Raw genomic sequence first — 18,332 nt, 5'->3', positions numbered from 1 at the left:
AAAAAAACTTGGTTCTGGAAAATCGATCATTTTTCCCCACCCTAATACATACACACACACACACACACACACACACACACACACACACACACACACACACACACATACACACACATACATACAGAAAATGCTCAGCTCGTCGAACTAAGTCGATTGATAAACGAGATTTGACCTTTTGGAGCTCTTTTATACCTTTGATTTTTTCAGTGATTGCTATACCTTTCTAGGAGAAAGGCAAAAAGTAAATGATTATGCTCAGAATATTTGAAAAATACTACTAGTTAAATGCCAGAAGTCATCGGAATGCGCTACTTAAAGGTATAAACAAATCAAGACCAGAAAAATCAAAGGAAAATATAGTAAAATAAGTATTTTTAGACATTCTGTGCCGAACACGCATCAGTATCGGACGTGTGATCGGTGATCGCTCCGATAGAATATAAAACAAAAGACGTGTGAACAACTGTTGGCATTGGTTGCCTTGTCGAGTGAAATAAATGCGGGTTCAAGGTCGCGCCTTTGTGCAACTGTTTCGCATCGTGCCTACCAGCTGGTGCGTAAGCCGATTTGGCTGCTGGCTGAATTGTGCTACAGCAGTGGACGAGACACAAAAGAGGAAAAAGAAGAAGCCATCAGTTGACAGTGAGTTGTATCGCTGTGTGGAGTGATCTCACACCTGGCTCGCTGCTGGTGGCTGTTTGGTGCTGCTGTATTGGTGCTGCTGGCTGTAACGGCTGCAACTTCGAACGATCGGACAACCAACCTTACTGGAAGGGAGAAGTAAAAAGGTACGTGCTCTTGTCGGCGCTAGTGCGCTAGACTTAGCGGGATGGATGTAGATCCCTCGCCTCCCGCGCCACCATCCCCGAACCCCTCTGACCCTGACCCTTCTGTTACCCCCTCCCCTGTTCATTCTTCAGTCCCCCCTCGCCCCAGGCTTTACCCAGACGGAGCCCAGGGCAGCTATACTGTCTATTTTCGGCCAAAGGTGGGACCGAAATCGAAACAGTAGAACCTCTTGCAGATTTCTAAAGACCTGACGAAGGAGTACAAGGGCGTGACCGAAATTTCCAAGGTCCGGCCTAACAAGCTCCGTGTCGTGGTCAGTAACCTGAAAGAGGCCAACGATATAGCTTGCTCTGAGCTCTTCACACGCGAGTATCGCGTTTACATACCCGCACGAGATGTGGAGATCGACGGTGTCATAACCGATTCGAGTCTGTCCGTCGAGTGTATACTGGAAAGTGCCAAAGGGTGCTTTAAAAACAAAACCTGTCCCGATGTAAAGGTGCTCAAGGCAAGTGTGGGGAGAATCATGCGGATGATTCCTGCAGTAAAAATGCTGAAAAATGCATTCACTGTGGGGAGAGTCAGCATGAGCTCTCGACATGTGCGGTGTACATGCAGCGCAGGGATAAAATAAAGAGGTCTCTCAAAGAGCGTTCGAAGCGTTCTTACGCTGAGATGCTGAAGAAGACCGTTACCACTTCTCCCATTACATCAAACCCTTATGATCTGTTGTCCTCTGATGAAACCGATTCTGACGATTCACCAGCGGGAACATCTTACGCCAATCCTGGGGAGTCTAGAAAGAGGAAAAATATTTCCTCTCCTAAACTTCCCAGAAAAGGTCCTAAGATTTCTCAAAGTGAAATGAAAGTTACAAGCAAACCAAACAGTGCTGCGGAAAAACCGAAGCAAACTCCTCCTGGGCTTGCAAATTTAAAGTCCCAGAAGGAGTTCCCAGCACTGCCAGGAACATCTAAAACCCCAGTTGTTCCTTTTGCACATCCAGTTGATGAAACAAACTCTGGATTAGTGAAATTTTCTGACATTGTGGACTGGATTTTTGAAACTTTCAAAGTACCCGATCCAATTAAAATTTTTCTTACAGCATTTCTCCCAACAGTTAGATCATTTTTGAAGCAGTTGACTGCCCAATGGCCCCTCCTTGCAGCGATTGTATCCTTCGATGCCTAATTCAACTGCGTATATGAAGGATTCTATCTCTGTCTTACAGTGGAATTGTAGAAGTATTTTACCAAAAATTGATTCGTTTAAAGTTTTGATAAATAAAAACAAATGCGATGCATTTTCCCTTTGTGAAACTTGGCTTACTTCAAATATTGATCTCAACTTCCATGATTTTAATATTATTCGCCTTGATCGAGACACCCCATATGGAGGAGTACTTCTAGGGATTAAAAAGTGCTATTCTTTCTATCGTATTGACCTCCCCTCGATTCCAGGCACCGAAGTTGTCGCATGTCAAATGACAATACAAGGTAAAGAGCTTTGTATTGCCTCAATATATATTCCTCCCAGAGCACAGGTTGGGCAACGGCTGCTCTTTGATTTAATAGAACTTCTTCCCTCGCCACGTTTGATTTTGGGAGACTTCAACTCTCATGGCGTGGCTTGGGGTTCCCCTTACAATGATAACCGCTCCTCTTTAATCTATAACCTTTGCGATGACTTCGACATGACTATTTTAAACAACGGTGAAATGACACGTATCCCGAAACCTCCAGCGCGCCCAAGCGCTTTGGATCTATCCTTATGTTCGACGTCGCTACGGTTGGATTGCACATGGAAGGTAATCCTCGATCCTCACGGTAGCGACCATTTGCCTATTCTTATTTCAATTAATAACGGGTCAACTCGCATGCGACCAGTTGACATTCCGTATGATCTCACACGGAATGTCGATTGGAAGTTATACGAGGAAATGATTTCAAAAGCGGTCGATTCAATTCAACATCATCCACCACTTGAAGAATACAACCTCCTCGCGGGCTTGATTCTCGACGCCGCGTTGCAAGCCCAAACGAAGAAATATCCCGGCGTAACGATTAAAGAACGGCCTCCCACTCCGTGGTGGGACCAAGAGTGCTCCGATGTCTACACGCAAAGATCCGACGCGTTTTTGGCCTACCAGAAGGGAGGTATACCTGGCGACTATTTACGGTTTTCGGAGCTTGATACCAAGCTTAAAAGCTTGGCTAAAGCAAAGAAACGCGGATATTGGCGTCGGTTCGTGAACGAGCACTCTTTGGAACACAGCCCGAAGAAAGCGGAATCGCGTAACGCTCAACGAAAGCGAGGAGTCTTCAAGTAGGTGGATATTTGATTTTGCCAGGAAAGTATGTCCGGACTCTGTTCCTGAGCAAAATAATGTTCGTGATGCGTCTCCGGGCCACGACGCGATAGAATCACCTTTTACGATGGCAGAATTTTCAGTTGCCCTCCTGTCCTGTAACAATAACGCGCCTGGGTTAGATAGAATCAAATTCAACTTGTTGAAGAATCTACCCGGCAATGCCAAGAGGCGCTTGTTGAACTTGTTCAATAAGTTCCTGAAGCAAAACATTGTACCGCAGGATTGGAGGCAAGTGAAGGTGATCGCCATCCAAAAACCAGGGAAACCAGCTTCTGATCACAACTCTTATAGGCCGATTGCAATGCTATCCTGTATCCGGAAATTGATGGAAAAAATGATACTCCGTCGTTTAGACCATTGGGTCGAATCAAATGGCCTACTATCGGATACTCAATTTGGCTTCCGCCGTGCCAGAGGGACGAATGATTGTCTTGCGCTGCTTTCAACAGATATTCAGCTGGCGTATGCTCGCAAAAAACAAATGGCGTCTGCGTTCTTGGACATTAATGGGGCTTTTGATTCCGTTTCTATTGACATTCTTTCGGGCAAACTTCACCGACAAGGATTTTCTCCAATTTTAAATAATTTTTTGCACAATTTGTTGTCCGAAAAGCACATGCATTTTACGCACGGTGATTTGGCAACTTTTCGCATTAGCTACATGGGTCTTCCCCAGGGCTTATGTTTAAGCCCCCTTCTTTACAACTTTTATGTAAATGACATCGACGAATGTCTGGCAAATTCATGCACGATAAGACAACTTGCAGACGACAGTGTAATCTCTGTTACAGGAGCCAAAGCTGCCGATTTGCAAGGACCATTGCAAGATACTATGGACAATTTGTCTGCTTGGGCTTTACAGCTAGGTATCGAATTCTCTCCGGAGAAGACTGAGATAGTAGTTTTTTCTAGGAAGCATGAACCTGCTCAGCTTCAATCACAATTAATGGGTAAAACGATTTCTCAGGTTTTGGTACACAAATATCTTGGTATCTGGTTCGACTCTAAAGGCACCTGGGGTTGTCACGTGAGGTATCTGATGAAAAAATGTCAACAAAGAGTGAATTTTCTTCGTACAATAACCGGACAATGGTGGGGAGCCCATCCAGGAGACCTTATAAGGCTTTACCAAACAACGATATTGTCTGTTATTGAATACGGGTGTTTCTGCTTCCGCTCCGCAGCAAACACACATCTGATCAAACTGGAGCGAATACAATATCGTTGTTTGCGTATCGCCTTAGGTTGCATGCAGTCGACCCATACGATGAGTTTGGAGGTCTTAGCTGGAGTACTACCATTGAAAAACCGCTTCTGGAGCCTGTTTTCTCGTATTCTTATCAAATGTGAGGTCTTGAACCGTCCCGTGATTGAAAATTTTGAAAGGTTAATCGAACTTAATTCTCAAACCCGTTTTATGACATTGTATTTCCATCACATGTCCCAAAATATTAACCCTTCTTCGAATATTCCAAATCGTGTCGACTTATCAAATACTTCTGATTCTACTGTGTTTTTCAATACATCCATGATAGAAGAAACTCGTGGAATCCCGGATCATTTACGCGTGCAGCAGATCCTCAAAATTTTTCCAATAAATATCGAAACATCAACTGCAACAATATGTTCTACACTGACGGATCACTTCTTGATGGGTCCACTGGCTTAGGTATTTTCAATAACAATTTAACCGTCTCCCATAAGCTCGGTTATCCTGCTTCTGTTTACGCCGCAGAATTGGCTGCAATTAAGTACACCCTAGGGATTATCGAAAAAATGCCCACGGACCATTATTTCATCTTTACGGACAGTCTCAGTTACATTGAGGCTTTCCGATCGATGAAAGATGTTAAGCACTCTCCGTATTTCCTGGGGAAAATACGGGAACATCTGAGTGCTTTATCCGAAAAATCGTTTCAGATTACCTTAGCGTGGGTCCCTTCTCACTGCTCGATACCGGGCAATGAGAAAGCGGACTCTTTGGCTAAGGTGGGCGCAACAAACGGTGATATTTATGAAAGACCATTTGCTTTTAATGAATTTTTCGCACTTGTACGTCAGAATACGATCATCAGTTGGCAAAATGCTTGGACCAGAGGGGAATTGGGAAGGTGGTTACATTCCATAATCCCCAAAGTATCGACGAACCCGTGGTTCAAGGGGTTGGATGTAGGTCGGGATTTCATTTGCGTGATGTCCCGGCTTATGTCCAATCACTATAGATTTGACGCGCATCTCCGTCGTGTTGGGCTCGGGGAAAGTGGTATCTGTGCCTGTGGTGAGGGTTATCACGACATAGAGCATGTGGTTTGGTCATGCCCTGTACACCGTGACGCCAGGTCTAAATTGTAGCTTCCCTGCAGGCCGAAAGTAGGCAGCCGGCTGTTCCTGTTCGTGATGTCTTGGCGAGCCGTGACCTATCCTACATGTCCCTTATATACGTTTTCCTGAAATCCATCCACGCCCCAGTTTAATCCTATTCCCTTCCGCCTACATCCAACCAAACGACAAGAACACGTTAAGACCCCGGATCCGGAAACAGCAACTAGACCCGCATGATACTCTCAGGTCCCGAGGGAGACAACCCAATATGACAGTCCGTAATATCTTGGCCCAGCAGCGGAACATATTCAATATGCTGCTTACCTATGGCGATGGAAAACCATCAAACAACAAATCAGTGCTTTTAATGCAAAACATTCTAGCTTTAAGTTAGATTTAGTTTCAGCTCGTAGTCGGCAGCGAGGATAAAAAATTTGCTTTTAGTTATTAAGATACTTTAGAAAGTAAGCTACCAGATCTAATTGGCGCCGTTAAACATTAAATTGTATTTGTGCCGTGTCAAATAAATTATAGTTGAAGAAAAAAAAAAAGTATTTTTAGAAACTGGAAAAGGTTAACAGGCTCCCAAATTTTGCTCATAATTTTTAATTTAGCTCAGAGATTTATTAAGCTAAGATTTTTTTCTTTATCATTTATCTAATACCCCGTTTACACTACACCTGATATCACCTATCACCTGATATCAAGCGATTCGTGCTATGAAGGCCATATCACTAACCATATCACATTATAACCCATACAACCGAGTGTCGCGTATATCACGTTCGAAAACCAATAAAAACCAGATTTGCAGCAGTTGTCAACACGGCCAAATGACATTTGACGCAACTCTACAAATTTTGCAATTCGCGTTGCATGCGAAAAAGATTTTGAAAAATGCATGTGAGAGCTTGCGTTGGTGCGAGCCAATTGGCTGACATCTTCATCCTGATTACATTGCTCTTGTTGTCTTGTTTTTGCTTAGACCTGTTTTTATTTTCTCCTCTTTTCAATTAGTAAAGCAAATGTTAAACCATATCATCTCACTGTAGTGTGAACACCCAAAGTGATATCCGATGTCATCTGCGGATATTAGGTGATATGCAGCGTAGTCTGAACAAGACATAAATGCTCAATACTCAGAGTCGCTAAAAACAATTTTCCAGGCTCGAAAAGACACTGGAAAGAAAAAAATTTAAGCTATGCTCAGATTTTTCAGTAAGGAAAATGAATGCTAAAACTATTTTATTTCAAATTGAACTCAGAATTTTCGAGAAACTGTTCTGAGCACAAGGACAGTTTAAGAAAGAAAATGATTATCGATTCACGAGCAAAATGTCAGAAGGTCGTAAGTGCAAATTCCACTTCAATAGTAAACATCATCTTTCACTAATTTTATTTACATTTTTACTTACGACTTTTTGACGTGAGTGTCGAGAGTATTTCAAACAACTCGAAGAACGCTTCTTTTTTCATGAAATTTTCACTAGGTACAAATTTTTATTCAACAAATGAGATAGCTCGAACAAAACTCATGCATGTACAGGGGGTAGACAAAATGATTGAGACAGGCAAAATTTTGTCAATCTTTAAATAGTCAAAACTTCACGAAAAATGAATCAATTTTGATAAAACCGGTTTCATTTTATTGTAAAACTATTCTAGTTTCCTAGGGAATTCGACGGGACCAACGGATGCCGGAAATATTACGGATTTTAGGAGTGTGTGTCAAAATGTGCATTTTTGCAACGCTTATAACTTTTTCTGACATCTTGTTTCTTTAAGGTTTATATGTTTACAATAAACTTAAATTTATTCCGAGTTCATTGGTACTCAAAGGTTGAAAATCCGTCTAGAAACCATCGAGATATGAATTAATTAAGTATGTTTTGCCTTTCTCCTAGAAAGGTATAGCAATCACTTGCAAAACCGAAATTATAAAAGTGCTCCGAAGGGCCGAATGGCATATATCACTCGACTCAGCTCGACGAGCTGAGCATTTTCTGTATGTGTGTATATGTGTGTGTATGTGTGTGTGCATGTGTGTGTGTATGTGCAGATTTTTTTTCTCACTCACTTTTCTCAGAGATGGCTGGACCGATTTTTATGAAATTAATTGCAAATGAAAGGTCTAGTTGTCCCATAAAACCCTATTAAATTTCATTGTAATCGGATTTTGAGTTTAGAGATTATGTATCAAAATGTAAAAATCATGAAACATCATTATCTCGAAAACTACACAACCGATTTGAACAAAATTGATTTCAAATAAACGGGCTACCTAAAATACTTTTAACTTTTGAATTTCATAAAGATTGAACTTGTGGTTCAAAAGTTATGACAAGAAACGTGTTTTGAAGACTACTTAATCTCACTCATGTTTCTCAGAGATGGCTGAACCGATTTTCATAAAATCAATGTTAAATGGACCCGATTGATTTGTTTTGCAATCAGACTATTACTTTGCCTGTTATGTTTAAAAATGTGAAATCCAGCTTTGAAAAGGAACATATTCTGAAGACTATTTGAACTCTCTCACTTTTCTCAGAGATGGCTGACCCGATTTCCACAAAATTAGTGTCAACTAATAAGTCTAGCTGCCTCGTAACACCCTATTGAATTTTACTGTAATCGGACTGTAACTTCGTCTGTAAAGTACCAAAATGTGAAAATCACGAAACTTTTTTATCTCAGAAATCTCAATTCCCCAGAAAAAAACACAGATGAGCGGGCCAGTTAAGGGTTAACTGATGAATTATGATTGAACACGTGGTTTCAAAGTTTGGCTGCCCTATACGTTCCCATTTCATTTGATTATAATTGAACTTAAGCCACCGTTATGTATTAAATTGTTAATAAAACAACGAAAGTCTATTATTTCAAAGATTACATGACTTATTTGAACATAACTAGTGTCATACGAACGAGTCATCCCTCAAACTTACAAATAACAAATTTCATAACTATTTGATATGTGGTTCAAAAGATATGGTGATTTTGTACTTTTTGAACGTTCCAAATTCATTGATTCGACGAATTGGCCATAGGATATGATCAAAGTCAAAAGACAAATCGTTTGAAATGATTGGTTTTATCGAAATGACAACATCCTCGACTTTTGGCTTCTGTACAACGCCCTAATTGTGAATATAACTATTCATATTGGGTGGTATTCGGTCATTTTCAGCAAATTTTCTGGTATCAATCTGACACCGGAAATACTTATATTGGGAGGTTTTTAGTTATTTTAGTTGTTTTCCAGAAACTAACAGTGGTCGTCTTTAAATTCAAAATGGTGTCCAGGGTCAATGTTTGGTTTCTATGTATCATCTCAATTACGGAAATATCCATATTGAGTATTATTCGGTCATTTTCGACTGTTTCCTAGAAGTTGCCATTTAGCAATTCAAAATGGTGCCTGACACTCATATTGGATGGTATTTGGTTATTTCAGGCTGTTTTTCACAAACCGGAAGTCGCCGTCTTGGATTTCAAAATGGTATTTAAAATAATTTCTGGCCTCTGAGCGTCATTCTGGTTGAAGAAACACCCATATTGGGTGTTATTCGATCATTCTCGGCTGTTTCCCAGGAACCGGAAGTCGCCAACCTAGAGTCCAAAATGGGGTCTGTGGTCGATTTCAGCTGCTGTGTATCATTCTAGACTCGGAGATACTCATGTTAGACGGAAATCGGCCATTTTTGGCTGTTTTCCAGAAACCAGAAGTTGCCATTACACAATTCATAATGGTGTCTGAGGTTAGCTTCTTGCATTATCGTCGCCATCTTAGAATTCAAAATGGTATCTGTGGTCGATTTGAACTACTGTGTATCATTTTAGATCCGGATATTATTATATTGGGTGGAAATCGGCCATTTTTGGCTGTTTTCCAGAAACCGGATGCTGCCATCTTACAATCCAAAATGCTGCCTGAGGTCGATTATGGAACATATTTCTTACCTCTAAAAGCATTCTCATACCAAATTTGGTTGTATTTTCTTGATTGGTTCATGAGCTGTGCGAAATTTGTGTCTCATTTGTATGGGACCCCTCCATTATAGAAAAGGGAGGGGTGTCAAACCATTATGCACATATTTTGATGGGTTTATCGGCTTAATCAGTCCGTGTATACTAGCAAAAACGATTTGTTTTTTTTTCTTATTCCGACAGTTTCGGTGACTTTATTTCACCTTTTTCAAGGAGTCTGAAAATATACATTGTGTGTTGTTTTCCTCTTTCGTTACTGGTTTATGTTTTATGTCTGTGTTAGCTTACTTACAGAAAGGATAATCGTTCTATTGTTAAGTGTGTTGGTGTCCAACATCGGTTGTTTGGTGTGTATTACAAATGGCGTCCCACTTTGGCTATATGTAAAAGGTATTGTTCGCTTAAAACAGATTTGTAACTTTCCTCTATAAACTGTACTTACTGCATGTGTACCTATTTTTGTGTGCTACACTGTATAAGCTTCTAAAGCTTTTTCTAGCACTTACTTTTTTCAAGCACTTTTATGGCAATTTCACTTTAATCGGGTAATAAATATTCTAAGCTGTTGGTTTTGCGTCTTCCTCTGTAGTCTACTAATTCTTGACGGCTTGCTAAGGGTGTGTTTGAGAGATTGTACAGCTTTGAGTTGTGGTGGTAGTGGATTGGTTGTCATGGTTGTCTGTTTTGTTTTGGTTGATGTTCTTTATCGAGTGTATAATACCAGCGTATATGGTGTTCAGTCCCTCAGTGTCTGTGCGTTTGTTTATGCTATTTTCTGTGTTGGCAATATGGCAAATTTCTAAAAACGGGAGTGCTTGTGGTTTGTTGTGTCTGTCTATAATTTTTGTTTGTTGAAAATCAAACCGGTGATTCTGTGTGATACTCTGATGCATTAGTGCTGTTTTTTCCTTAAGTGCACTAATTTGGGTATCTGTTTCGTTGTAACCTTGTTGCAGTAGTTTGTCCCAGGTGTTATAGTGCGTCCGGTGTCCACTAATTCTAGTTTTAAGCATGTTTGTTGTCATTCCCACGTAGCAGGCGCTGCAGTCTTTGCACGGTATGTTGTAGATGACGTTGCTCTGGTGTTCATGTGGAATGGGGTCTTTAACATTTGTGAACAACTGTTTAACTGTTTTTATGTTGCGGTGTGCAAGTCGTATGTGTTTGTAATCGTTTTTTAGGTGCTTGTCGATTCGGTTCGACAGGTGTGGTATGTATGGTATCGAACGGTAAGTATATTCCAGGTTTTCACTAGGTGTTTCTTGCGGTGCCGTGATGTTTTCCTGCATTCGGCTTATTAATCTGTTTATTAGTGCTTTCGGGTAGTTGTTTAGTCTCAATTGTTTGTGAATGATGCGAGCCTTATCATCGTTCTGTAGATTAGTGGATAGCTTGTCAACTCTTCTGATGAAATTTTTAGCCATGTTAATTTTGTGATGGAGCGGGTGGAACGAAAATTAAAATTAACATGGCTAAAATTTTCATCAGAAGAGTTGACAAGCTATCCACTAATCTACAGAACGATGATAAGGCTCGCATCATTCACAAACAATTGAGACAAAGCAACTACCCGAAAGCACCAATAAACAGATTAATAAGCCGAATGCAGGAAAACATCACGGCACCGCAAGAAACACCTAGTGAAAACCTGGAATATACTTACCGTTCGATACCATACATACCACACCTGTCGAACCGAATCGACAAGCACCTAAAAAACGATTACAAACACATACGACTTGCACACCGCAACATAAAAACAGTTAAACAGTTGTTCACAAATGTTAAAGACCCCATTCCACATGAACACCAGAGCAACGTCATCTACAACATACCGTGCAAAGACTGCAGCGCCTGCTACGTGGGAATGACAACAAACATGCTTAAAACTAGAATTAGTGGACACCGGACGCACTATAACACCTGGGACAAACTACTGCAACAAGGTTACAACGAAACAGATACCCAAATTAGTGCACTTAAGGAAAAAACGGCACTAATGCATCACAGTATCACACAGAATCACCGGTTTGATTTTCAACAAACAAAAATTATAGACAGACACAACAAACCACAAGCACTCCCGTTTTTAGAAATATGCCATATTGCCAACACAGAAAATAGCATAAACAAACGCACAGACACTGAGGGACTGAACACCATATACGCTGGTATTATACACTCGATAAAGAACATCAACCAAAACAAAACAGACAACCATGATAATCAATCCACTACCACCACCAGCGTTGCCAGGTCATTTTTTTAAAAATCTGGAAAAGGCAAAATAAAAATCTGGAAAAAATCTGGCAGTCATTTCGTGGGGTGGAAGGTTAATTTTTCGGATAAAAGTCTTGGGGTACGCAAAATTTGAGGTAACAAAATTGCAAAATTTCGCGCCAAAATTGAAGTGATGACCTTTTTGCGGAACAGAGAAAATAAAATCTGGATAAAATCTGGATCATCCATGAAAAATCTGGATAATTGGACATCAAAGCTGTTTACCTGGATACATGTTCAAAAATCTGGATAATCCAGCTAAATCTGGATACCTGGCAACGCTGACCACCACAACTCAAAGCTGTACAATCTCTCAAACACACCCTTAGCAAGCCGTCAAGAATTAGTAGACTACAGAGGAAGACGCAAAACCAACAGCTTAGAATATTTATTACCCGATTAAAGTGAAATTGCCATAAAAGTGCTTGAAAAAAGTAAGTGCTAGAAAAAGCTTTAGAAGCTTATACAGTGTAGCACACAAAAATAGGTACACATGCAGTAAGTACAGTTTATAGAGGAAAGTTACAAATCTGTTTTAAGCGAACAATACCTTTTACATATAGCCAAAGTGGGACGCCATTTGTAATACACACCAAACAACCGATGTTGGACACCAACACACTTAACAATAGAACGATTATCCTTTCTGTAAGTAAGCTAACACAGACATAAAACATAAACCAGTAACGAAAGAGGAAAACAACACACAATGTATATTTTCAGACTCCTTGAAAAAGGTGAAATAAAGTCACCGAAACTGTCGGAATAAGAAAAAAAAACAAATCGTTTTTGCTAGTATACACGGACTGATTAAGCCGATAAACCCATCAAACTAACCGTTTCAGTCGTCATATAAACAAAATATGCACATATTTGTTACCTCTGAAAATATTCACCTGCCAAATTTGGTTCCTTTTAGTTGATTAGTTCTCGAGATGTGCAGACATTTGTGTTTAATTTGTATGGCACCCCTCCCTTTCAAAAGAAGGAGGGGTGTCAAAGCATTATGAACATATTATTTACCACTAAAAACATGTACCTGCCAAATTTGGTTCCATTTAGTTGATTAGTTCTCGAGATGTGCAGAAATTTGTGTTTCATTTGTATGGAACCCCTCCCTTTCAGAAAAGGGAGGGGCGTCCAACTATTATAGACATATTTGTTACTCCTTAAAACATCCACATGCCAAATTCGGTTTTACCTGCTTGGTTTGTTCTTGAGTTGTGCAGCAATTTATGTTTCATTTGTATGGGACCCCTCCCTTCCAGAAGAGGGAGGGGTCTCGAACTATCATAGGATCCTTTACAGGCACCAAAAACCCCTACACACAAATTTTCACGTCGATCGGCTCGGTAGTTTTCGAGCCAATGTGGATCAGACAGACAGACAGACAGACCGGACTGCATTTTTATATGTATAGATAACAACATCAATTTTTTTAGAACCTTAAGAGTGAATATACATTTATTGGATCGAAGCGTTCATGTAAATCTATTTTTACAAATAATAAGTTTGAATGATAAAGGCTGGGTCTGACTGCTAGGTGGATTAATTAAGGTTTTTTGCAGTTTTTTTGCTGTTGGGTAAATAGTGCACGAAAAATTTTTTGATATTTTAAAAATTTAAAAATAAAAATAAGTTGGTGTCTGTAAAACGGCGTTTCACTCGAAGTAGAATCAACGGATTTGAATGATTCTTTTTGTGTTTGTTTTGTTTTCATCTTCGACGAGTTAATACGCCATAAAAACAAAAATAATCAACTGATAAAGTTAGAAAAAAATTGAAATATATTTTCGGATTTTCCCGCCTTTTAATTCAAGAACATCGTCATTAGATTACTATGATTGTAGGCTATGACCGGTAGACAAGTTGTTGTATCGTCGTTATTGAGGCGTCGTAGTTGAGTAAACAAGCACCTGTTATTGATTCACGTTTTCGCTGCCTACTAGAGATGGTCGGGTTTCGGGTTTTCAAACCCGAAACCCGAGCCCGACCCGTATCCGACGGGTTATTTTGTGAAAAAAATATTTTCGGGTTCGGGTCGGGTTCGGGTTTGAAAATGTCGGGTTCAGGTCGGGTTTGGGTATTAAAACCCGAAACCCGATTTTAAAATCTATGAAATCTCGGGTTCGGGTCGGGTTCGGGTTTCAATGAAATAAAATTTTCGGGTTCGGGTTTGAACGAATAAAAAAGTTTCGGGTTGGGTCGGGTTCGGGTTTTGACCGAAAAAAAAAATCGGGTTCGGGTCGGGTACGGGTTTGAAAAACATCAAACCCGACCATCTCTACTGCCTACTACCCCTTTTCTAGCAAAAGCGCTAAAGCGTGGTAGCAGCAAACTCGACATGCATGTGGAATACTCTCAACGTGGCTTTGATTTTATTCAAGGGCATAAACTTGATAATGTAAAATAAATTTCTGGCTTATTTGAGCAAAGTTGCATATAATCGTTTTACTTATCTGATAAATGAAAAGAAAGAACAAGAATAACACTACATGTGCGATGATTTAATTTACCATTGCTCGGATCTAATCAATCTGTTCAATTTTCTCTAAAATGCAAACTGACTTAGATCATTGACATTTGCTCATGCTGCAATGATTCTGTTAGCTGGTAAAAGGAACGTGTAGTTTTTGCTTCTCAAAAAACATTGATTTCTGTTCATGTTTCGTTAAATAGGCATTATTGCATTCCTACAAATCTCTGGATTTACAATTAATTGTTAAATGTTGAATTGAAAACTTTAATGTTGCGAAGTGTCAATTGCACTGTGCTTAGGCAGCCGATCTGCCTCAAAAAGCAGATGAAATATTAATGTCATTGAAGCGAAAATTTCGAAGCTCCGTGTACCTACCAATTTACCATTTAATTTCAAACGTCTTTATGTACCTTCGCGCTCCGCAGTTGGGTGATATTCGATAATGCCCAAAGCCCTGATAACTGGTGGCATTAAACCTAAAACATGCATATTCCCGCATAAACAGCTTTATGTCACATGGTCACTTGAAAAACAATTGGTATCATGTATGTTTGAAAAAAAAAAAAGATACCCGAAAAATGGTTGGTCATTAGGTTTTGCGAGAATATTTGTTCAGGACAAAACCATATTGTCACTTTGCCATGGCAATAACGGAAATCAACTGGAAAAGTTATAAAACGTTAACAACCAACCCTTGATATTTCCCGCCCTTCTGAGATTCTGAGAGGTTTTCTGTGAGTTTTAGTGAGTAACGATTTTTTGTTGCCTTTGATCGGAAAAAATCGAACAAGTTTTCATCACCGGGGCGTACTTAAACGATAGCCTTCATTTTTTTAAATATTTTATGGAATAGTTCTATGCGATTTTCGGTTTCTGTTGATGCCACTTAAATTCAACGTCGGTTTCTGTTAATTTGTGCTGTGACTGTTTTTCAAGAAAAAAGAAGACACTGTCGGTACGTAATAAACATAATAGATTAAAAATAATAATGTGTTTTTGCAAGAATTCTGAGGAGTATTCTTGCTGGTTTCAGTTGGTTTCGATTAATTTTCTTCCACATGTAGTGGGAATGATTCCTAACGAAGATGCCGCTAAGGGTATGTTCCCTAATCTACATGATCAAACTGATTCTTGCATATCTTCCAGTTGACTTTGACAAATTTCTGCTGTGGTCGAAGTGTTTTTGTTCAGATGAAGTTGTTGTAAGTGAAATGTTCAAATACTTAACATGCCGTTGAATTAAAATTAAATTCGTTGTTTTTGTTCCAGTTTTGCGAGTTAAGACACGAGTAGTAGCAGATCAATAAAAGTGTCAGGCTCAGCAACACTGAAGATAGAATATTCAAAAGTCAGGAAATATACGAGTCCCGAAGGGAAGTTGATCGGTTAAGAACAAGACGAGCTCGAAATGCACGACGTTCGACACCCCATATATCTCAAAATCATCAGTTACACACTTAGTTTTCATAGTCTTTAAACGAGTCTTGAACAAAAGAACAATAAAGTATAATAACTTAAACACTCAATTTAGAGAAAAATGCTAATCAAATATTTTCAAATACCTACTAATACTTTATAGATTCAAGGTCAAATTTACCACCGAACAGATGCATTGCTGCCACTACCCGATGGCAGATGTCCTTGAAGTGACAATTCTGACAGGAAACTACAAAGGAGAAGTCGTAATAATCCCGCGTATCTCGAATCCTCCTACCGATTTGCCGTTTAATTTTAAACGTCTGCAATTTTCTGTGCGTCGCGCATTCGCGATGACTATTGATAAAACCCAAGGACAGTCACTGAAAATTTGTGGCATAAACTAGAGTATTCATGCTTCTCACATGGACAGCTCTATGTCGCATGTTCACGTGGCCCTGACCCCGACATTGTGGAATATATAGAATTTAGTGGCTAGGACCGCCTAGACCACTTTCACATGTTTCGTATATTCCGAATTTTAAGCTTGAATTATTTAGAATTCTGAAGTTTTTTATAAAATCTGTTCCAGAGAGATTGGCCAGGCAGAAGGGTATTACTATATTTGCATTAAGCCAAGCTTTTGAATAATTGAAAAAACAATGTAATAATTTCCTTCAGAATATTTAAAAGAATGACTGTTTATTTTCAGAAATGTATTGAAATGATTTGATTATAGTTGAAAGGTGCTTCATAATGTTCAATGAAATAAAAGCGTAGAATTTTACGAGCGTAGGATTGAAAAAAAAAAAACTAAAAACAAATCAGAGCCGAAACATGTCGTAGGTATGTTTTTTAGCAGCAGTTACATATTTCAGTTTTTGCAATACAACAGTCAATAAAACTCAAGGCGGCGGTACGAAGTTTGCCGGGTCAGCTAGTTTTTTAATATTTTTAAATAAAAGTTCAGATAATTTTCTATAAGTTATCCATTGACAATCATTCTCTGTCTCTCGTCATTATTTAGATATGTTGATTTATAAGAAAGAGGTTTAAATACTTCAAACCTTTTCAAATGTTAGTCCAGATAAATTTCCAAAAAAATGTTTGCAAAGTTGCTTCGTTCACTAAGGCCTACACACCCACATAGTTTCATTGACTTCTGCAAGGGTGTCCAAGAAAAATGATACGCAACAAGAGAGAAAACTGTCAAGAACAACACCCATATTCAATTAATTCATATCTCGATGGTTCTTCGACAGATTTTCAACCTTTGGGTACCAATGAACTCGGAATGAATTCTAGTTTATTGAAAACATATAAACCTAAAAGAAACAAGATGTCAGAAAAAGTCCTAAGCGTTGCAAGAATCCACATTTTGACACACACTCCGAAAATCCGGATTTTTCCCGGTGTCCGTTGGTCCCGTCGAATTCCCTAGTGATTTTTGGTAACTAGAATAGTTTTCCAGTAAAATGAAACCGGTTTTATCAAAATTGATTCATTTTTCTATTTAAAAATTGACAACAGTTTGTTTTCATTTCGAAGCACACTTCTTACCACCTTTGGTTATCAGTAATTCATTAGAGTTGTACAACGATTACCATACTGTCACATGTATCAATATAACTGTAATTTCAAAATGTAAAGTAGCATCAATGTTTTCTATCACATTGGAACTGACATGTTTACATTTCAACTCTAATCGATAGTGGGTTACCCCATACGCTTCCAGCTTTATTGTAGAAATTCACTCGAATAAGACTGGTTTCTTCTTCTTCCAAAATGAATTATGCAGAATCATATATGAGTTGCTATACATTTCTAGCCATAACATAACATTCGAAATCAATGATTTCTCCGTCGAACGAAACGGACAGCATTTGCTATTTTTAATCACCCTGACTGAAATGCCTTACTAACGTATTTTCCTTCAACCGGAAAGAAAACATTTTTCCTTTTCACGCTTCCAGATGTCAATAAAAAGCAGTATCATATGGCTCTAAAAATATCCTGTAAGCTTCGGCTTGCCTACGGGGTTCCATCTGTATTATACCTATATAGCGAACGTGGTTTGCCTTTGACCGCGACTACTACAAGTTAGCTTTCGTTTCTTTCAATTTCCATCCGCACTTACAGGGTCACAGCAGTGGCAGCTCGAAAGGAAACTCAGCGGTTCTGGTGCAACAGCGGAGATTATATTTCCATATCACTCTGGAATATTATTGCCATCCTGATGCTTGCACAATCAGAAACGGCTTCTCTGTAGGCAAACGTTGCCACGAATCATTCGTTGGAATCATCATCGTGGCGTGGCCTAACCAAGTAGAGCACGTAAAATTATCGGCCAAGTGAAAGAAATCAAATTTCATCTAATAAACATACAACCGAACAGCTTTCCATCAGCTTCCACAAGAAGTGGAAAATCAACGATCTGCACCCAGGGAAAAGCACCAAAGTGAGAAAATGATTCCCCAATCATCGGCAGTAACAGCCGAGGCAAGAAAAATATGTCAAATTGAAATCGGAAAATGTTTGCTTTTCGTCACACTGCTAACGAGTGTTTGCATCCAAACCATCCGTACCGACGAGGGCACCTCGGACGCCTATCCTCCGCCGACAAATGAACCCGGTAAGTTTTTTTTCTCTGTTATTTATCTTTTTACTGCTTTGACACCCGTGTCGAAT

At 39.3% G+C, this 18,332-nt stretch overlaps 1 protein-coding gene across 3 annotated transcripts in view; it reads left to right on the top strand.

The window, feature by feature from the left end:
- LOC129728809 (locomotion-related protein Hikaru genki) overlaps window positions 1-18,332 on the top strand; it is a 63,803-nt gene that overhangs the window by 21,783 nt on the left and 23,688 nt on the right. For all 3 annotated transcript variants that reach the window (XM_055687275.1, XM_055687274.1, XM_055687273.1), the window contains exon 2: window positions 17,784-18,276. In XM_055687275.1, coding sequence (XP_055543250.1) covers window positions 18,111-18,276 — 166 coding nt within the window. In that variant the 5' untranslated portion in view covers window positions 17,784-18,110. The remainder of the gene's footprint in view (window positions 1-17,783; window positions 18,277-18,332) is intronic.

The sequence above is a fragment of the Wyeomyia smithii genome, chromosome 3 (assembly GCF_029784165.1).
Source record: "Wyeomyia smithii strain HCP4-BCI-WySm-NY-G18 chromosome 3, ASM2978416v1, whole genome shotgun sequence".
NCBI classification, from domain to species: Eukaryota; Metazoa; Arthropoda; class Insecta; order Diptera; family Culicidae; genus Wyeomyia; species Wyeomyia smithii.
The sequence above is the reverse complement of the archived record's forward strand: the minus strand, read 5'-3'. Positions and strand labels throughout refer to the sequence as shown.